Genomic DNA, 22795 nt, shown 5'->3' with positions numbered 1-22795 from the left:
ACTTGTTGAATGAGTGATTGATTTAATCTTGACTTTTCAGATATGCTGGAGAGGAAGTCCTCATTCAGACGAGGTTTGGACTGAATGGAAGCCTGGTGAGGCCTCTTTCTGCTCTGAGATTCGGTGATTCTTCCCAACAGCACTCTCCACAGTGAAATGGATCTCCTCCACAAGGAATAAATTGGTTACCAATGAACATTTAATGGGAAGCTAGATGGCCACTTGTGGGTGAAACTGAAGGGGAAACTTGTGCAAATATTTGAGCCAGAAGTCCTCGGAGCTTCTTCTGACTAGGAGTTTCTATGATTAATATGAAAGGCATAAAATAAACCTTTATATAGCATAATATAAGCACCTTGAGGGTAGGATATTTTTTGTTTTTGCCTTCATATTGCCAGCCCTATCAAAATACATGGCACGTATTGGTGTTTAATAAAAGTAGAGTTAAAAAGTGGGGAAAAGTGCCGAATTTAGAGAACTTGAGGCCAAATCCCAGATCTGACACTTAGTACCTAGGATACCTTGAGCAAGTCACAAATTGTCTGGGCCTAAGGCCTCATTTTAAAAAATAAGGGTAGCTTCTTAGGTCCCTTCTTCCTCTAGATGTATGATCCTCTGAATCAATTGCTTTCCTTTGAATTGAAATTATTTTAGAAGTTCTATTGTGGTTGTGATTGTGATTGTGGTTGTGGTTGTTCTTTTTCTACTACTACTACCACTACCACTACTACCACCACTACTACCACTACTACTACTACTACTACTACTACCACTACTACCACTACTACCACCACCACCACTACTACTACTACTACTTCTTCCTTGTCTTTTGCTTTCAAAGAGAACCGATGACATCATGGGGTAATGTCTTAGCTTGTGCATGAACTGAATTTAAGTGAGGCAGAATTGTATAAAGTTGTCTTCAAAAATGGCAAATCACTTCTGATTGGGATTTCATAGCATAATCCTAACAACAAAGATAACAACTCATATTTCTCTACTGTATTTAGGTTTATAAAAAGCTTTCCTTGTAACAACTCTGAGACATAGTACAAATGTTATTATCCTTATTTTATAGAATTAGAAACTGAGGTTTACAGAGGCTTAAGTGCCTTTTCAATTGTTACAGTTTAGGAAGTGTTGGAATTAAGCTATGAAGCATAGGATTTGGGAATTATTTTGTTTAACCCTCTCATTTTAAGGCAGTGATTTCTCAACTTTATGTAGTAACAGACTACTTTAAAAATTGTGATACTTTTCATAGAGTAATCTATAAAAGCAGTATTCTTAGTTTATATTTTATTCAAATAAAAGTCCTAATTTATCACAATTTTCTAACAACACAGATTTTTATAATAGAATAAAATGTAATGTAAGAGATATCTTATAATTGATGAAATCCTCTAAAATTCATATTTATAACAGACAAGTCACAAAAAGAATTTTTCACTCTAAAAATGATTTAAATGCAATTATTGAAACATTCTAATGATATGACTCCTGTTTAAGTCACTTTAATTTTTTTTTAAGTTGTAAGATTTCTCTGTATGTATGTATGCATTTATTTTTAAAGAAACTGGCTTATTTCATCATGCTTTTCAAAATAAATGACATTGAGAAATACAACAGATTTTTCCATAACTTGACCTTGCAGAAATTCTGGGAAGGGAAGTGGTAGTGGGGGTCCAATTCAGGTCAAATTTAGACTGGATGCCAGGGAGCACTCCCATACAAAGATGGTGCAACTTTTGAGTTCACATCCTTCACATTCAATTACAAAACAATACAACCCATTCATCTCACAAGTACCTGCACCAATTAGCTATGATGGATCAAGGTTGCCTGGAGATGGAATAGGCCTCAGCTCCAATTTGACCTTGTTTGGGTATGTCTTGTTAAGCACTCACTGTACCACTGTCAGCTGGACATAATTTACTGTGTTAGTCTTGGTTTTGTTGACTTGGATTTGAACCTTGTCTTCATGGATAAAAATGGATGTATTTATTTTATTTATGCAAGAGTTGAGCTCGGTAATCCAATAATGTGGGCTGTTCTTTCACGCCCCACCAGAGTTGTTCTTACACCTGGGAATGGGGGTGAACAGTATGTTCCCCAGATTGGGAATCTATTTCCAAGTGATTAAACTGTAATGCCAAGTACCTTAGAGACAGATCCCAAGAGATCCCATTTTCTTATTCTTATAAAAGAGAAGTAACTTAGCAATAGCTAGTATTTAAATAGCATTTTAAGGTTTGCACTGTACTTTTAAAATATTATCTCATTTGACCCTCACAGTAATCCTGGGAGGGAGGTGCTATTGTTTTCTTCCCCCATTTTACAATTGAAGAAACTGAGGCAAACAGAAGTGTAGTGACTTGCCAAGGATCACACAGCTAGTAAGTGTTTGAGGTTGGATCTGAACTCAGGCCTTGCTGACTCCAGGTCCAGAACACTCTCCTCTGTGCCACCTACCTACAGGTCATGGAGTAGTTAGTAGCAGAGACCAGATTTGAACTCAGGCCTTCTGACTTGAAATCCAACACTCTTTCCATTATACACTGCCCAAATAAGTACGGAGGATGAATCAGACATAGGACAATGTTTCTTAGAATTCAGCAAATATTTATTCATCACTTCATGTATGAAGAATACTATAATAGGTATTCAGAGTAATACAAACTTTAGATAATATTTGACATTTATATAAGCTTTAAGGTTTACAAAATGCTTGTTATATGTTTCATTTGATCCTTATAATGGCTCTGTGAGGTAGGCAGTGCAAGGGTTACTGTCCTCATTTTACAGGTGAGGATACTGAGGCTAAGAAAGACAAGATGGCAATGAGGAGTCAGACAAATGGAGGCCAGAGTGGCATCCGGGTCTTCTGACTCCAAACCCAAGAGCTCTGTCTGACACACATACTGCGAGACAGAGTGCCCGGCCTCATGGAGCGTACAGTCTAGTATAGGACATGCTAGAATAGCAGATAACTGGTAAACTCGATAGTCATTGGCATACTTAGTTCATGGATGAGCTAAGTGTACCAGCATACCCTGGGGGAGCCTTCCTAATGACTCTTCTCTTTCTCCTGAGGAGGAAGGCCAATGAGAATCCTCAGCTGGGATGTACTCATACACCTACATCAATAATTCATGGTGGATCCATAAGAAGATGCACAAAAATGTTTGGTGGGCTCCCAGGGGTAGATCAAAACCAACTGAAGAAGGGAGGAGCCTTCTGAGAGGAGGTGGTAGTTAAACTGGGATTAGATTGTAATTAGGAAGTATTGGTCTCCCCAAGAAATCCCCCATGCATACATAACTCTGTGTTTATCCAAATACAAAATCTCTCAAATCTGTCTAGCTTCATTTTTTTTTGGTTGTAGCATCTACAAAGTTCACCTGAGCTCCAGTTTGGGACAGGGATGGGCCAGAGAAAAATCTAGGAGACAGGCTGAGACTGTACCTGCAGACACCCAGCCTGGTTCTTCCTCCCTTAATGGGATTAATAGATTTCTACCCTTGGGAAAGAGATTCTTGGGGCTGGTCTGCCATTCTCTTCCGTTTGGGTCCCAATTCAAGCATGAGAGAGTGAAGACAGAGGAAAAGAAAGAGAATTGTCAGGGACAACGTGATCTAGATAGAAGGTGGCGGGGGAGGGGGGAGTCACGGAAGAGGCGGCATCTGAATTGGCATCTGAATTTCACCATGAAAGGTGAAAGGAAAGGGTCTTCAACAGATGGAGATAATGGACAGATACAGAGAGATGTAGACTGTCAGGCTAAGAACAAGGGGTGAAGGGTTGCCCAGTGTCTCTGGAATATAGAGCAAGGGAAGAGAAGTAAACAGGGATCCTGGCAGAGTGTGTAGATGGGAGCCAGCCAGTGGTGAACCTTGAATGACATCGGGAGTTAATTTTTATCCTCTCAATAATGGGAAGTCATTGAAGGTTTCTGAATAAAGGTCATGATCAGAGACTCTCATTAGGAGGAGGATGGGCAGATTAAGGGGATGTGGCTGCCAACAAATGAGCAGGGAAGTAAGGGCATCTCCAGATTCCCCATTCAGTATTCTTTCCACTACACCCCATTGCCTCTCAAACATATGAATGATTATTTTAACATTATTATGATTATCATATTCAACAGGATTTTTGGAGAGTTCCAAAGCGGGTAGGAGCACTTTGGACTGGGTAGACCAGGGAGGCTTCAGGCTAGTGACTAATAATGAACCAGACAGATTTAGGATGACTAGATCTCCCCGTTCCTGGGGGTATTCAGGCAGAAGATGAAAGGCTATCTGCAAGGGTGTGGCTTCTTTCCTGGGTGTTTTCTCTATATTTAACAAACATATATTAAACACCTATTGTGCACAAATCATGATGTGGGTACAGAGATGAAAAAGTGACATGCTTGCCCTGAAGTTTACTGAGGAGGACATAAGAGGTACACAGAGGAATAGAACGGGATAGAGTGAAAGGAGAGGCAAACACTCCAGGAGAAATCTGAGGAGAGCCACAACACTTTCAGCTGAGAGGGGATTAAAGTTGAGCATGGGGTGGGGGCAGAACCTAGGAAGGATCTCACTTAGGATGTTACAGGTGAAAGAGATCTAGTCTATTCCCTTTATTTTTCCGGGGAAGGCAACCAAGGCCCAGAAGATTGAAATGATTTACCCAGGCTTACACATCACACAATGTCACTGTTACTATGTACAGTGTTTTCCTGGTTCTGATTATTTCACTTTGTATCTGTTCATACAAGTCTTTCCAGGTACCCAGGCTCACACAGATCTCAAGCATTAGAGCTGGGAGGATGCACCTCCCTCTAGGCCTTGACTGACAAGGATTTCCCCTGGAGGACATAGAGAGTCCATGCATTCCAAGCATGAAGAACGAATGGTCTGTGTGAATACTGAGTTTATAGGAACAGAAGTAGGTGGGATGAGAGAGGATTAAGGGAAGGATGGTTTAGCTGGCATGAACATGACTCAAATATCAGGGATAGGGTTGAGAGCAGGGGCCAGACTTCTCAGAGCTGCGCCATTGGTAGAGGGGAATGGTTTCCCTTACAAGCCTTGGCCACAGTACCTCAAAAGCTGAAGCATAATATAGAGGAAAGAGTACTGATTCTAGAATTAGAGGCCCCTGGGTTAAAAACCTGTCTTTAGCGCTTACTATGTGAAAGGCACTGACCTCTAGGGCAATCAGTTTCCTCATGGGTAAAAGGAAAGGGTTGTAAAAGATGGCTTTTCAGGTCCTTTTCTGCTCTGTGATGATCCTGTGATCAGAGTGTACCTAATCCAACTGGTACCTGAGCAAGCTTCCCTCCCTGATAAGGGCTTGTCAGCTCTTCTGACTTTAAAAGCAGCCCATTATTTGGATGGATCTGATTATTAGGACCTCCCCTCCCTAATTCATCCCAGCCAAACCTCTAGAGGATGTACCATTGACCTCAATAGATGGGGGGGGTGTGTGGGAGGGGGGGTGAGGGGAGCCTTACATATGACCACCAAGCTCCTTTCCAGAAATAAAAGACAAAGTGTAGAGAATCTTGAATTTGGGGTCAGAAGGAAAGAAACAAGCATTTATATAGTACCTACTGTATACCAGGCACTGCATTAAGTGCTTTACAAATCTGATATCATTTGATCCTCACAGCAACCGTGGGAGTTAAATGCTATTATTATCCCCATTTTACAGGTGAAAAAAACTGAGGCAGACAGAGGTGAAGTGACTTGCCCAGATTCATACAGTTAGTACCAGAGGCAGCATTCAGAAAACTCCACTGCTTCACCTAGGTTCACGTCCATGCTCTGCTATTTACTATTTAGCTATTTGTAAACTTGGGCAAGCCTCTTCCCTTCTTTGGGCCTCAGTTTCCTCAGCTGTAAAAAAAGATGAGGGGATCTTTGACTCCAGAAGACAGATGATGAAACATGCTACCAACCTCCTCACAGGCAGATGATAGGAAGGGGGGCCACTGAGCCCTTAGGCCCTCAAATCTGTAGCCAGAGGGTGGTAAGTCTGCCTGGAGAGTGATTGGGCTGTTTTAGCTGGCCTCTTCCTCCTCTGAAGAGGTAACTCAAACCGCCAGTCGTGTTTACCCTCTCACACTGAAGGAGGAGCAGGGAGGGATGCCCTGAGGGCAGGGGCCATGTTTTCCCAGCCCAGAGTTGTACCCAGCAGCTAAAAAAAGCCCCAAGTGTTCTGTTCCCTTGCCCTCCCTCCAGAGATTCCCTTCCAGAGCCAATGCCAGCCTGGCTGTTTTTCCTTTTGTAGAAAGAGCCTGGGGTGACATCTGGCAGACCAATAAACATTTGAGACTGTGGGGGTAGAGCCAGTCCAAGAGCAGCTGGTAGAGTTCTGTATTTGTCACACACACCGCCCCCCCCCCCCCCCCCCCCCCCACCCCCCGTGGGCAAGAGGGATCCAAGAGCTTTTTCTTCTCCTTCCCTTCAGGCATTTGTAAGCTATTCCTGAATCCCCAAAGTAATTGGAAAGCCACCTGGAAGGGGGCCAGAGACTGGGGTTTCTTCCACAGCAAAGAGAACAAACTGTGGTGCAGTGGAAAGACTACTAGATTTGAAGCCAAAGAACCTGGGTTCAAATCTTACCTTTGCCACTTCCTACTTGTATTAGATGAGCAAGGATTTCCTACAAAGGAGAGGCTAAAATGGGATGATTTATGAGGTCCGCTGCCATGCAAGGACTGGTTGAAGGGACTGGGGGTGGGGGGTGTAGCTTGTAAAGGAAGAGGTTTACAGGGGTAGAGGAGGAAGGGAAATGGTAACTGTCTTCAAATAGGTGAAGCCTATCATGTGGAAGACAGATTCTTCTTGGTTCTAGAGAGCAAAATTAACAACCAGGCCTAGAAATTTCCGAGAGGGAGATTTGGCCTCATACCAACAAGAGCTCTCTGAAGGAGGAATGGGATACCTAGACGGCGGTGAGTTTCCCGTCACTGGCATTCTTCAAGCAGACTCTGGATGAAAGCTTGTCACGGATATCATAGAGAGGATTGCTGCTCAAATGAAGGTTACATGAGATGCCCTCTTCGGTCCCTTTTCAGTCTGGGATTTTGTGATTCCCTTCCAAATCAAAATCTAATCATAAGATTTATCCTCCACCCTCACCCCCAGGTATCTGGAAGATTACCAGGTCTATTCTACTGACAGGAAAATCAGGGTTCAAATAGAGACACACCAGTAGGGGGGTGGTAAGTGATGGAGGGAGGGCTGGAACAGCCCAGTGCTCTGTGTGGGGCCTAGTGATAAAGGGAGGATGGAAGCACAGTCTCCCTCTCTCACCTGGGAGCCAGGCTGAGCTGTAGGTCCAAAGGAGGGGAGGGAAGTCCATTTATTCACCTGTCTGTCTGCTGGTATAGCTCAGAGGCCAAGAGCAAACAGACCCCAGAAGATGCTGAGGAGCCCAGTGAGGACGAGGCCTGAGGAGCCCGGGGTCCAGGAGGCAGCTCCATTGCACAGGTCTGCCTGGCAACAGGACACCTTGGCATTTTGTTTTATCTGGATTTCCTCCACGGCATCCTTGGTGCAGCTGGCCGCACAGGACTTGTAGACCACAGCTGGAGAGTCTGAACACAAGCAGAGTGAAAGAAGAGTCAATAAGCAAACAGGTCCCTTGTTAGATAACTGCAACATCCCATTCTTCATATCAAATTTATTTGTGCACATGTTCCCTCTCTGCCTTTTAGACTGTAGACTCTTTGAAGGCAGAAGGTATGATTTTTCATCTCTGAGCTACTAGGGCAGAGCTCACAGTCTAGAACGTGCAAAGTGTTTAATAAATGCTCATTACATTGAATTGTATGATTGACTTTTCGCTTTAAGCAGCTGCCTTTGCTTTCCCCAACCATGACACAGCCACTTTGGTCCCCCATGGTATTCTACCCACTGACCAATCTCAAGATCATTGTGACACGTAACTCTCAGACTAGAGTTCATGTTTTCTCTCTCAGGCTCAACCCCTTCCTGGGCCTCCTCTCCCTGGTTCCCTGTCTGTCAAGGGAGTAAATTTCCAAACCCCCTGTTCACTGTTCAGGGTCTCCCAATCTGATGCAGCTAACTAGAATCTCATTAAAGAGGCCCTTAGAAGTTACCCAATCCAACCAGTACACAAACTAAGAATCTCTCAAGTCAAGAAAATGTGGATCAGAACCCAGACAACTGAGAATAGGAACTTGGGTCTTTGAGACCATCTGGTCCAAATCCCACATTTTATAAATAAAGAAACTGGAGCCCAGAGACCTTAAGTGACTTGTGCAAAGTCACAGAGCCAGTAAGTAACAAGCCCAGATTTTAGAATTCTAAATCCAGAGATCAGTCCCTTAAGCCCCATAAACTCAACTCACTTTAGAATTCAGGGATGGGGAACCTGAGGTCTTGAGGACACAAGGCCTGCTTTAGATAATATCATTAGCACTATAATTAATAATATTCCTGATATCTTAGACAAAAAAGTTTTTTCAAAGATCAAACTCACTCTCTTCACATTATCTACTGTTCTCTCTCCATCCCTCCTTCTACTGCTTTGCCCCCCCCACCTCACTGAGGATCCTTGTTTTACTCTCTCCTTGTTCATTGACTCATTCAGTCTAGTTTCTTATCCTGCTTCAGACACTCAGGAGTTGTGTGACCCTGGGCAAGTCACTTAACCTGTTTGCCTCAAGTTTCTTCAACTGTAAAATGAGTGTCATAATAACACCTACCTCTCAGGGTTGTCATGAAGCTCAAATGAGATAATATTTGTAAAAGTACTTAACACATAGAAGGTACTATATAAATGCTTAGTCTCATTAACCCTACCTCCAGCTTCCTTAAGGAGAATCAAGGGTAACTTACAGGCTCGAACAGTCTTGCAGTAGATGGCTAACCCTGGACAATGAACTGGGTTGGAGCAGTCATTATCATTAGCTGTACAGACATGACAATCCAGGGCTTGGGCTGAAAGAGGTCAGATAGAAACCACAGTGTCACAGATGATCAGTCACTGGAAGCAATTCTCTCCAGTATGCCCCCATCTCACCTCTCTTCTGCCTAGACCCAGCCTGACCTGAGAATGGGAAAGATGTTTCCTTCTTTACTTTAGGGTACTTTAGGGCTCTGGCCCCAGTTGTTCCCATCAGAGAGAGAGCCCTTGGGCAGATTTTTTCCATCACAATCCCCAATATCCCCAGCTAAATGGCAATGCCCATCTTGTATTCTATACTTCTCCTTCCCTCACCACCCCATCAAGGACCTAGAACTGGTACTTTTCCCATAATTAAAAAACAAAACAAAACACAAAAAAAGTTGAGACTTCAGAGGGATCTGGCCCAATTCCCTCCATAACATCCTTGACAAGTAATCCTCCACCTCCATGTGAACTCTAATGATGGGGAGCTCACTATTTCCTGAGGCAGCTCATTCCCCTTTGAGACTTCTCTAATTATTGGGAAGTTTTCCCTGATGTTGATCCAAAGGAAAACACCCTAGATTCTTGGCATCCTTTTTTGGGAAGGAGTCACCAAAATGAGCTAAGGTGGGAGGGGTCAGAATCCTAGCATATAACCTTCTTGTCCACTTCTAAACATCTCATCCACCCCACCTGGAAGTCGATCTGTCCATCCCGCTTACCAAGCTGCTTGGTCATGATGATGGCTATAAGAAACATAACTAAAAAGGACCTCATGGTTGAAAGTGAGGGGGAATGTGGAGGGTGGTGTTGAGCTGGAGCAGGAAGTGGTAGCCACAGGCAAGATTCTTCCACCTAGGGAGCAAGAAGAAGGAACTTATAGGGAGCTTAATGACTGTTCTGTAGATGTCTTCATCACCAACCCTAATGCATTCCCATTTCTGTTCATTCCCTTCCCCATTTTCCCCATGTTTGTCAAAATCCTCCTCCAAGGCCCAAGGCCTACAGGGAGGCTTTCTTTGAATATTCCAGCCAAGAATTAGGACATTTAGGGATAGAAAGACTCCTCTCATCTTACGTATGAGGAAACTGAGGTCCAGAGAAGTTGCACAATTTGCCCAAGGTCATATAGACAATAAATAGCAAGCCCGACTTTGAAACAAGGATTTAAATCTCCATTGTCTGTTGACACTTCATGACCCCATTTAAGGTGTTCTTGGCAAAGAAACTGGAGTGGTTTGCCATTTCCTTCTCCAACTCATTTTACAGATGAAGTATCTGAGGCAAAGAGGGCTAAGTGACTTGCCCAGGGTCACACTGCTTGTAAATATCTAAGGCCAGATTTGAACTCATGAAGATGAGTCTTCCTAACTCCAGACCTGGCATTCTTTCCATTTGCACCAACTAGCTGCCCAGTGTAATCCATACCTGAACTGATAGTGAGTTTCCTACCATTCCATGTCTTCAAGTGTAGACTGAATGGTCATTGATTGTGATCCTTGTTCAATGGCCAATCAGTCTTCACTTGAAGACACCGAATGGTGGAAACCCCTTATCATCCAAGGAAGATCATGTCACTTTTGGACAGCTCTAATCATTAGGAATATTTCTTAACATTAAACCTTAGTCTGTTTCTTCAAGTTCTATCCATCTTGTCTCTTAGTTATACCCTTTGGGGCTAGACTGAGCAAGTCTATTCCTTCTTCCATATGATATACCTTCCAATACTTGAAAATTGCTCTCATGCTCCATACCCACTGATTCTTCTTTTCTTCATGCTAAATATTCCCCACTCCTTCAACCAGTCTTCATAAAGTATGACCTTGAAACCACTTACCATCCTGGTCACCTTCCTCTGGGCATTCTCCAGATTATAGATGATCTCCCTAATATATGGTCCCCAGAACCAAAGACAATAACTTCAAATGCGGTCTGACTTGGGCACAGTACATGCCTATCACCTCCCTAGTCCTGGATCTGTTCCTCTCAGTGTTGCTTAAAATTACATTTTTCTTTTGGTGGGGTGAGGAATACATCATATTGACTCATACTGGATTTACAATCCACTAGACAAATGATTCTCTACCATACTTCCTCTACCATGTACTTATCAAGTTGATTTTGGCACCCAAGTGTAATGCTTTATATTTATGTCATGTCAGTATGTGATGATACCAATCTATAGTCTCTTTCAGGATTATCAGACTGACCCATAGTCTCTTCGGGGCAGCTAGGTAGCACAATGGATAGACTGCCAGGCCTGGAGTCAGGAAGACTGGAGTTCAAATCTGGCCTCAAACACTTACTAGCTGTGTGACTCTGGGCAAATCACTTAGCCCTGTTTGCCTCAGTTTCTTCATCTGACAAATGAGCTAGAGAAGGAAATGGCAAACCATTCCAGTGTCTTTGCCAAGAAAATCCCAAAAGGGATCACAAAGAGTTGATCACAACTGAAAAAAGAAGGTAGTCTCTTTGGGGGCTACACACATAGATTGAAATCTGCTCATAATTGAGTAAACACATGTTTAAGGTTAGGCCTAAGTCCCATGGAGGTTAAATGACTTGCCCATGTTCACAAAGCTAACAAATGTCAGAAGTGGTATTTGAACCCCTGTCTGCCAGACTCTAAGGCCACCATACTATCCTCTACTCCAAACTGCCTCTCTAAGGCTTATATCTCTCCCCATTAATTTTAATCACTTTGGGTTTGGTCTAGTCTTCTAGCCTTTATGGAATAGTTTATGCCCTGACTGTCATCTATCAAACTAGCAATCCCTTTTAACTTTGTACTATGTGCAAATTTGGTAACTATCTATCTGTGCCTTCATCAAAGTAATCGAAAACAGAATCAGACAGCAAGAGCCAAGACAAGATGCTGGAAGCGTTCCAGAAGCTCCCTACCAAGTTCACACGGAATCATCATCCTTTGCATCTAGCCTTTCAGCTGGTTTTGAATTCACTTAATTATACTGTCTGTCACCCCCTATCTTTCCATCTTGTCCACAATAATAACTTGATAGACTTGGTCAAATGAGTGTTGGAAATCCAGGCAAACTGAATCTAAAAAACTCCCCTAATCTACCAGTCTACCCTGGCAGAAAATGGAAATGAAGTTATCTGGCATGACCTGTGTTTGATGAAGTCAGGTTGGCTCTTCTTTTTCAAGTCATCCCTTTAATAATATGTTTTAGAACTTAGCCAGGAATCAAAGTTGTGCTCACTTGCTTAGAGTTTTACAGATTACAATGTCTATTCTTTTTGAAATTTTGGGACATTGGCACTTTCCCAGTTCTGCTGTACATCTCCTGTTAACAGGGATCTTTGGTTGGCCACTTACAATGGCTTCTCAAATCCACCCACCAGTTCAGTCCTCTGGGATGTCATCTGTGTGGGCCTAGAGACTCACAGAAAAGCTTTCTTACAATTTCCCTACTTATCTGGGGAATAGACTCTCAACTGGCTATTTTTGTCCTCTTTCCATTCCAGAGGTCATTCACCTTGGCAGAGATATCAGAGGCAAAATAAAAATTGAATTATTCCACCTTCTTCCTACTGTTGGTTTTCATTACCCCACTCTCCCTTCTGCCTTTCCCCTGATATATGTTTTTTAAAAGCCTCCAAAATACCACTTTTGTTGTCCTTAGCCCTTTCTTTGACAGCCATCATTACTGGTATCAGAACCATGGCTTTATTACCCACCCTTGCCTCCATCTTGTATGTCTTTTAAACATCTGAGTTGGCTAATTAGCTCCTTGTGCACCCACAATAGTATCTGTAGATCATGGATACTTAACTATTTTTGTATCATGGTCATCTGTGGCAATCTGGGGAAGCCTACAGACCATAACGCTTTTAAATGTATGAAATAAAATACTTACGAGGACAAAGGAAACACATTAGTTATAAAAATCTTTTTTAAAAAATAGTCACAGACCTTCTGAAATCTATCCAAGTTTAGAAACCTTAATTTAGATATTTCACCTTTTTCTTCTTCATCAGAATAGCTTGTCTTTCTTCAAATCTTACCAACTCTTCCTGGGCTGACTTCCCCTGTGGGTTCCTACTCAACCTTTCTCCAAACCTTTTGAAATCTGCTCCTCCCATTTCCCATGATTTCCATTATTCCAGTTCTCAGTTCTTCTTTTGGGGTGAGAATCAGATCCAGAATAATAGTTTCCCTCAAACTATAAGAATACAGCACTATTGTTAAAACATTTCTGTTTCCACTCTGAAAAGAGAACTCCAATGCATCAAGAGAGATTATGGTTAAATACAGGAATAACATCTTAAGTGTGTAATGGAGAAAAGCCTGTTCTAAGGCACCCACTTTTTGTCCAAATCTGTATATTGGTACCCTCACTCGGGAATCCTGGCTGAGTTACTTTCATGCGAATTTCAAAAAGGAGACTGGCCTGTGGGGATAGATCACCGAAGTCTTTAGGTGGGTGTGGTGGGGTGTATGTTTTTCCAATCTGGAAACATTAAGAATTCATAGGGATCATATCATCAAGATGAGTCACCCTCTTGCCACCCAAAAACCTAGGCCAGCCTCCAGAAACTGAAGAGAAGGTGAGGAGAGGAGTACTGAGTTGGGAGGGGGGGACTGAAAAGGAGAGCTCCTACAAAGACTGTGGAAATATTGGTTGGGAAGAGTCCTTGAGGGGGCTAGAGGAAGACAAGGTAGACACTGAAGAAGGAGAGAAAGCCCTGTGGAAGGGAGATCTTTGGTGGGAGGAGAAGGATGCTGGGAGGAGGAGCATTCTGGAGGTGGAGATGCAATGGAAAGCGGTGAGGGGCTGTAGGGGGAAGGGTGACACTGGCTTAAGGGAAAGAAGGAAGGGGCATAAGATTGGGGGCTAATCTAGGCAGCAGAGGAGACCGGGTAGGTCAGATTACATGACTCCATTGACAGCCCTTCCCCTATCCTTGCCTGACCTGGACACCCTTTCCCTCCCGGCTTCCTCTCCTCTCCCCCATCCCGACCCCATGCAGATGAACCCACTGCCCCCCTCGGGTTCCCAGCTGCCTTAGCTCCCTTTCCCCTCCCCAGCCTCCCCCACTCACGTCCTGCTCTGTTGCTGCAGGAGTTACTGCGGTCCCTATGAATGTTGTGATTCCCTTCTGGAGGTCTGACTCCTCTGGACAGCGACCAGGATTGGAGACTTTAAGGCACCCCACACTGGCCCCGGCACTTGCCCCAGCCCATTTCCACACTCCTACAGCTCTAGGCGGGGCCACAGGATCTGAATGACAGCTGGGGGCGGGCAGAGAAGGGAGTCCGTGTATGGTAGGCATAGGACTCTAAGATTTTATAGGCTTCAAGCGTGTGCTTCCCAGTGCCACCCGGATGCCCACTATTCAGTAAGGAAAGTCCCAGAAACAGCAGCAGATTTGGGAGGAGGGGTGCTGGAGCACGAGAGGGTGTCAGAGCTTGGAAGACCCTCAGAGCACAGAGGGAAGAGAAGGGGACCAACATTTATGGTGCCTACTACGCTCCAGGCACCGCGCTAAGTCCTACGAATATTCCTTCATCTGAGCCTCCCGACTAACCTGTGAAGAGATGCTATTATTATCCCACTGTCTTTCCTCTGAAGATAGCTCATATCTTTTCTTTGTCCCCAGTGCTGGATTTAGAATCAAGAACAACTGAGTTTGAATTTTGCCTTGGAGATTTAACTTGCTGCTGTGAGCTTCTGGGAGAGTCTTTGGACCTCTCCCAGTTTGGGTTTTCTTATGTATAAAATGGGGATAATAATACCTGCACCCCAAGATTGTTATGAGGATCAAATGGGATAGTACACGCACAGTGCTTTCAGAACCTTAAAGCTCTCTACAGATGCTAGCTGCTATGATTAGTGCCTTAGCTAAGCTTACAGGAAGCTGGAGACTGTAAAACTCTGGTTTCGGGAGAGCATCCTGGCATGGGAGTGGGGTGGGGCAGCCAATGCCGGGTAAATAATACCTCCTGGTATTTTCCAATATTCGATTTACAATTCTGCATTTTTTACAGTGTATTTTACACACACACACACACACACACACACATTTTATATGTACATGTGTATTTGTGTACATCCTCTCACATCATTCTTCAAATTAAATAATATATTATTCTTCTTGATTCATGAATTCAAGGACTCAGCTAAACTTGTAGGCATTGAAACCAAGCAGGAAAATCTCAGAAACACCCAAATTGATCTCCAATCTCACCTATTTAGAAGTTCTCTCTAATTATTAATCAATCAATATTCATTTGTTACACACCTAATATGTGCCCAATAATGTATGGGCTAGGTGCTGGGCATATAAAGACAGAAATGAAATAGACCTGAGCTTACACTCTTATGGGCAAGACAGCATAGATGTATATTTTAAACTAGATACTTATATGTATAACTATATGCATAAATGTGTATTAAAATATATGTACATACAATTAACATCTGTATATATCTTGTATATATACATATCATATATAAACATATGTATATATATCTTGTATATATGCATATCTTATACATAAATATATGTATAGTTTATATTGTTAATATAGGTAGACATATAAATTATAAATACATGTATATATTTAAATTATAAGTATATGGATATATTTCTATTAGAAGTACATGTATATGTTTATATTGTAAGTATGTGTGTATATTTATATTGTAAATATATGTATATGTTCATAAGTAAGTATATCATAAATGTATCTGTATATGAATACAGACACATACAGATATATAAGGTAATTTGGGGAGGGAAGACACCAGTGGTTTGGGGGCATGGAGAGGCTTCATGCAGAAGGCGGTACTTGAGTTGACCTTGGCTAAGAGGCAGGGTGTGGAAGGAGTGCCTTCCAGGCGCGGGGGCCAGCTCAGATGAGTCACGGAAACTAGCGAGTCCAAAGGCAAGGATACAGGACAGAGAGCTGTTTATGAGTCCAGTTTGGCTGAAGGATAGTAAGAGAGTCTCAGACTCTTTAAGGTAGAGAGAGCAAGAACAGGTTGCCAAAGGTTTTAAATACCGAACGGATGAGATCTGAGGGACTCGGCGGAGTTTACTTGAGAAGGTGAATGGTATCATCAGCACCTGCGTTTTAGGAAAATCACATGGGAGACTGTAGGAAGTATTGTTTGGAGAAGGAGGACACTTGAGGGAGGGAGGTGATGAGTCAGGAGACGCTCGTGGTCGTCCTGGTCCGAGGCGCTGAGGACCAGAACTTGGATGTGAGCAGTGAGGAGGGGACAGATGCAAGAGTTGTCATGGAGGTGGCAAAACAAAACTTGGTGACAGATTGGATATGATGGGGTGGGGGGAAGGACCAGATAGAGGGGAAGAGTTGAGGATGACACCAGGGTTGTGAACTGGGCTGACTGGAAGGATAGTTGTGTTCTCCACAGAATAGGGATGAGTTTCTATAGGAAAAAAATGAGGTCCATGGTGTATATAACAAGCCCTCCATTCCTGCTCATCCTGCATGTGTCACTCCATCCCACTGAAAATGAAAGAGGGCGAAGGCCTTGCCCTTTCTTCTCTCTGGCCATTGTCCTGGAGCCCAGGACCAGCCCCGGGGGTGCTTGTCACAGCATGAGGTAATGTAGGAGATAGGTTATGGGTAGGTTGGGAAAGGAGAGGAGTTTTCCTAGTGGCATCTGCACAGCTGCTGAGATCACCTGGGTCATGGGTTAGGTCCTAACAACCCAAGGAACTGTTAACTGGGAAAGACAGCTAGCATTCGGGAGATGGCATAGCAAGATAATAGATGAAGAAATTGTTTTGGAAACAAACCAATAATTGACTATAACAAGGAGAGTGGAATGACACCTATTCCCTCCCCCCAAAAATTGACTTGCTGTTAGGAGGATGGCCATCCTAGGTTTCCTTGGGGGGGTGTACATTTTAATACATAGAGACTTAATATATTAATCATGTGAGTAGTTGTGGCCTGCTATATTCCTAAACCAAATGCATGATATATATCCATGCATATCTTTTTTCCTTCCTTGCTTCCTACCTCCTTCCCCTCCTTTTTCCTTTCCTCCCTATATCCCTCTCTTTCTTTTCCTTTTGTTCTTCCTTCCTCCCTTCCCTTCCCTTCCCCTCCTCTCTCTCTCTCTCTCTCTCTCTCTCTCTCTCTCTCTCTCTCTCTCCCTCTCTCCCTCTCTCTTTCTCTTTCTCTCTCTCTCTCCTCTTTTCTTCCATCTATCTATATATCTGGGGTCTTTTTTTTTCCTTTTTGGAGAGGGGAATATAGGGCAATTGGGGTTCAGTGACTTGCCCAAGGTCACATGGCTAATAAGAGTTAAGTGTCTGAGTCAAGATTTAAACTCAGGTCTTCCTGACTCCAGGGCTGGTGCTCTATTCACTGTGCCACCTAGCTGCCCCCTGGGATCTTTTTTGAAAGAAATCTATTATGTCATTTGATATAAGGACCTCCCAGTGAAGAAACTCCTTCTAACAATGCAGACTGGCCCTAGGGACAGTGAGAGGTGGTGACTTGTTGGTGTTCCCACAGCCAATACATGTGAAAGATTAGCCACAGATCCTTGTGCCTCTGGGACCATCCCTCTTTCTACTACACCAGAGATCTACAGCTGCTTCTCCCACATACATACTTACATATTTTAAAAACGCATATGCTTATGTGTGTCTGTGTCAAAGGTGTGGTGCCACATAGTGGGGGTGAACAGGTTGCAACATCTGACGGACAAGGAACTCTGAGCAAGAGTAGGAGTAAGGACGTCCTCAAGGATCTATATGGTAGAAGGGAAGATGGAGTAGTCAGGTGAGAAAAGGGAGAGATAGCCAGAGGGCTTCATTAGTACCCAGGGATGGCACGAGAAAGGGGTGAAGCCTTCCAGCATATTAGGTGGAACCCCTACAGTGAATTTTTGGGAGGCCGTGGATGAGAGTCATACAAGATTGTCAGGCATGGATGAGTTGCATTCAGCATAGTAACTGGAAGAAACTTCTAGAATGATCAGATCCTGGATCCATTTGAATACACACACATACATGTATATATGTAAACATTTATACACATGTGTATATCTTTAAATACACATGTACTCACGTGTGTGTGTTCATCCCTTAGTGACAAGTCTTCTGGTGATGAGCCTTTCCTCAGTTAGGTTGGTCTTCAGAAAGCAGACACATTCAACCACCTTCCTAGAAATCTTTTCATCTTTGTAGCACCTGCCAAAGATTGGATTGTTCTCAACTGCTTAGTCTTCTAGAAGTGAGAGTCACACTTCCATAACAAGATAAGGCATGCTAATACTAAGTGGGTTTCAATTGGATCAGGTCTTATCTATACTTACACTTTCTCTCTCTGCTTCTGAGTTTCTGTCTCTGTCTATCTCTCTTCATCTCTGTCTTTTTGTCTCTCTGTATCTCTATTTCTCTGTGTTTCTGTCTGCCTCTATCTCTGTGCTTCTGTCTCTATCTCTATTTTTTCTGTATTTCTCTCTCCTATCAACAATCCAACTTCCAACAATCTTTCTACCCCTTCAAACATGCCTATGTGCCATCATCCTCAAAAAACTATTTGGTCCATCTGCCCCAAGTAACTGGAGAAGGTGCTATACAATCAATACCATTTCTCCTTTTCTTTTCACTCTTAACTCTCTATAGTCTGACTGCTGACCTAATCTTTCAACCAGAACTACAGTCTATAATATTACCAATGATCTCTCATTTAACAAATCCACTGTCCTTTTGAAAAATCTTATTCTTCTTGACCTTGTTGCAGCCTTTGACATTGTAGATCACCTTCTTCTCCTTGATGCTCTCATAAGTTTCCATGACAGTGCCCTCCCCTTGTTCTCTTCCTCCTTATTATTAGACACTGCTTCTCACTATTTGGTCCTGGTTCTTCATCCAGGTCATGCTCACTAACTGTGGGTAACCCCAAAATCTCTAAGTCCTTCTTCTCTTCTCCCTCTGTACTATTTCTCTGGATGATCCCATGGATTAAATAGTTATCTGTGCCAATAACTCTCAGATCCATTTATCCAGTTCTAACCCTAGTAGTAAATGTCTAAGCCTGGATTTGACCTTAGATCTTCCTGACTCTATGCCCAACACATATGCACTTCTCCACCTACTTACCATGGAAAACCACAGAAAACTGAACTCCCCTTAAAGCAGAGACCAATGGCCTTAAATTCTACCTGGAGACACTCGGAATTCTAAGTTGAATATAGATAGTCATTGTGCTCTAAAGAAAGCTGTAGTGGAAGAAGGTCAATAATTTATGAAGCTTATTGTATCTCATAAATCAGAAGGACTGAAGGACATGGTGTAGATGATTGAAAGTCAATGGAAGGGAATATGGAGGCAAATCAACCAGCAACAGACCTGAATTTTCAGGGCTCTTGATATCATCAAAGAAGAGATCCTGGCTGCTCCTGTGCCTGTAGAGGATGAGGAAGGGACTGGAAGTCTCAGGGCTGAGGTTCAGCTATGTATGCTTCCTGGAAGCACAAACCAATGCCATGGAGCAGATATTCTGAAAGTTGTACAGTGGGCAGTATGCCAACAGTAGCAAGAGAACAGGAGAATTTGCTGATACCGTATGTCAAAAGTTTCCGCAGTGGAAAGTAATGGACTTTTGGACTTTGATTCTAAATATCAGGAGCTCTGGGATTGTGGCCCGCTGAGGTCAGAGGAGCAGCATCAACACCTTTACAAGAACTCTCCTTGTGGCAGAGATGGGCCATGGGACTGTGTTTAATCACAACAGAAGGCCTGGCTTGGAACTCAATCACATGTTTTCCTTAGCACTTCTATAAAAAGGGGGAAAAGAGTTAGCAGGAAATGAATACATTAATTTTAAAGTGAAAAGATAATTAATGCTTGAAGTAGTAATGCTATAACCTATGGAATTAGTATTCAAATTAAACTAGTCATTGAAAACATAAAAAATAAAAATAAACTATAGTTCCCCTCAACAGTAACAGGGAAGCTTTGAAGAGGGGAGGGTTTTGGGGAAAAGATAATGAGTTCCGGTTTGACATGTTGAGTGTGAGATGTCCATGTTGATATATGCAAAAGGAAGTTTTAGATGCAAGACTGGAGGTTAGAAGAGAGATTAGGACTGGGTAAATAGATCTGAGACTTCTCAGAAGTAACTATTTAATCCATAGGATAGCCAAGAAAAATTGTATAGAAAGTATAGAAGAAAAAGACTAGAGGGACCAGGATGATGCCTTTGGGAACATCCACAGTTAGATGGTGAAGTTGACAGAGTGCTGGCCCTGGAGTCAGGAAGACTCATCTTCCTGAGTTCAAATCTGGCTTCAGACACTTACTAGCTGTGTGACCCTGGGCAAGTCACTTTGTCTCCTTTGCCTCAGTTTCCTTATCTGTAAAATGAGCTGGAGAAGGAAATGACAAACTACTCCAGTATCTTTACCAAGAAAACCCCAAATAGAGTCACAAAGAGATAGGCACAACTGAAAAATGCAACAACCACCAGCACCACCACCAGTTAGTGGGCATGACCTGTGAGAAGAACCATCAAAGAAAGTTGAGAAGGAATAGGCAGATAACTAGGAGAGCCTGGGAAGAACACCATCATGAAAATTGGGAGAGTATCAGGGAGAAGAAGGTCATTGATAGTGTCAAAAACTGAAAATTTGTCAAGAAGGGTAGGAGGTTAGCAGAGATTTGAAAGAAGCTATAGAGGCCAGAAGGCAGAGATGAGGAGGGAGAGAATTCCAGTCATGGAGGACAGTCAATGTGTGGTATGATGAGAAAATTTCTGGGGACAGTTAGGTAGCACAGTGAATAGAGCACTGGCCTCAGAGTCAGGAGGACCTGAGTTCAAAGCTGACCTCAGATACTTGACACTTATTAGCTGTATGACCTTGGGCAAGTCACTTAACCCCAAATGCCCTGTCTCCCCCTTCTAAAAAAAAATTCTGGCTTGACTTTCTTACCATCATTTGCTGAAGATGAAGATATCATGTAGTTATCTAGAATTAGTAAAATCAAGCTTGAAATAATGACTGTTGCTTTCTTAGAGTTTGACAGGTTAGTTTCCTATTTTATCTGATATAGGTCTTCCCCTTCTGCTGCCCTGTTCTTTGATGTGTCTTCCCTTCTTCACTCTTTGAAATTGCCTTTTACTCTTCCTGCTTATATAGAGTAGCTCCAATCAGGAGCAAGGTACTCACTTACTTTATGTTCAGTGAAGCCTGTGTTCTGAGCATAAAAAAAAAACCTCAGGTTGTTTTTTTTTTCTTTCTTTCCTATCTCTACATCATTGATTGTCTGATTGGCAGCAGCATCTAATCAACAGAACCTCAGACAGTTCCTGTCACTGAGAAGTCTCCAGAAGAATAAAGATCAAAAAAGGGAAAACACCTTTCATGTGTAACATAAACATGAACTCACCAGTAAAGGGGAAGGGCATGAGAATCTATAGAGCACCTTCTATTCATCAGGAACTGTGCCAAGCACTTCTGCAAGTATTAACTTATTCAATCCTCACCACAACCCTGGTAGGTACTATTGTGGGCTCCCTAGTTACTGCACTACCTGTCTCTAGTATAAAGAAAGGAAAACCATCTGAGTCATACATATTTGCTCCTGGAAACAAAGTGGTTTATGAGGTCAATTTAGGACCAGAAACTAAAGAAGGGTTATCTTACCTTTAAGAGCCCAGACTTAGTAATCAGGGTAGATTATGCAAGGGAATGGTAGAAACTATGCCACATATCATTGTAAAAATTGGCATCTGCCAAATGGCTTGTGGGACATGACCTGATGCCTAGAATTATACATCAGAAACTGTGTTTTATGGACTGACAGATGAGAACATCAGTCAACTCAACATATCCCAAATAGAATTAATTATCTTTCCCTTTAAACTCTCCCTACTCTCTTAATTTCCCTATTACTCTTCAGGGCAGCACCATCCTCCTATTCCCTCAGGCTCACAGTCTGGAATTCATCCTCGATTCCCCACTATCTCTTACGCCCCATATCTAATGCCTCCTTTTCTCCTCTGATGCTGCCACCCCTCTGGTACTGACCCTCATCATCTCATGTCTGGATTATTTTAATAGCCTGCTGGTGGATCTTTTCTGCCTCAGGTCTCTCCCTATCCTAATACATCCTCCATTCAACCACTAAAGGGATTATCTTAAAGAACAGGTCACCCCCACCCTTACCCCTGCTCAGTAAACTCCAGTGGCCCCTCATCACCTCCAGAATCAAATACAAAATGCTCTGTTTGGGATTAAATGCCCTTCATAGCCTAGACCCTCTTACTTTTGCAGTCTTCTTACACCTTCCCATGACATATTCTTTGATCAGGTGGCATTTACCCTCCTGGCTGTTCCATAGATTAGGCATTTCATCTCTCAGCTGCAGGGATTTTCGGTCTTCCATGCCTTGAATTCTCTTCCTCCTCATTTCCATCTTCTGGACTCCCTGACTTTTCTTTAAGATTCAACTCAAATCTTCTCTTCTACATGAAGGCTTTTCCAATCCCTCTTAATTCTAAAGCCTCCCCTCTCAATTGTTTCTTATTCATCCTGTATATAGCCTATTTGTACATATTCGTTTGCTTATTATCTCCCCCATTAGATTGTGAGGTCCTTGAGAACAGGGACTCTTTTACCTCTTTTTATATCCTCAGAACTTAGTACAGTGCATGTAGTTGGTACTTAATATTTATTGAGTGACTGACTGACAAATCCCCATAATGCAAATACTGGTCTTGAAATATCCTGGAGAACTCAGCCAACAACTGCTGATGGGAGCAGTTGTCCTGGAAATGGCAGTAACTGATATTAGTATTTGCATTAGAAGCTGAGGGGTAGGGGCAGCTAGGTGACACAGCGAATAGAGCACCAACTCTGGAGTCTAGAGG

The 22795-nt window shown here is 42.8% G+C and overlaps 1 protein-coding gene across 2 annotated transcripts; it reads right to left on the bottom strand.

Annotated features, from left to right (window-relative positions):
* Positions 1-2601: 2601 nt before the first annotated feature.
* LOC138155882 (ly-6/neurotoxin-like protein 1) lies at positions 2602-14220 on the bottom strand. Of its 2 annotated transcripts, XM_069081146.1 has the most exons (5): positions 13975-14102; positions 13238-13322; positions 9633-9765; positions 8859-8960; positions 2602-7591 (listed from the first exon to the last, which is right to left on the bottom strand). In XM_069081146.1, the coding sequence occupies exons 3-5, from the start codon at positions 9685-9687 to the stop codon at positions 7386-7388; spliced, it is 363 nt and encodes a 120-aa protein (XP_068937247.1). In that variant the 5' UTR covers positions 9688-9765; positions 13238-13322; positions 13975-14102; the 3' UTR covers positions 2602-7385. The 2 variants fall into 2 exon arrangements, with proteins under 2 accessions (XP_068937247.1, XP_068937246.1); XM_069081145.1 differs by lacking the exon at positions 13238-13322 and having other exon boundaries at positions 13975-14220.
* Between the last annotated feature and the right edge of the window lie 8575 nt (positions 14221-22795).

Source organism: Petaurus breviceps, unplaced genomic scaffold (genome assembly GCF_028583685.1).
Source record: "Petaurus breviceps papuanus isolate PSGF00001 unplaced genomic scaffold, PetGlider_PUasm1.0 98, whole genome shotgun sequence".
NCBI classification, from domain to species: domain Eukaryota; kingdom Metazoa; phylum Chordata; class Mammalia; order Diprotodontia; family Petauridae; genus Petaurus; species Petaurus breviceps.
This window is presented reverse-complemented; position numbering and strand designations above follow the sequence as displayed.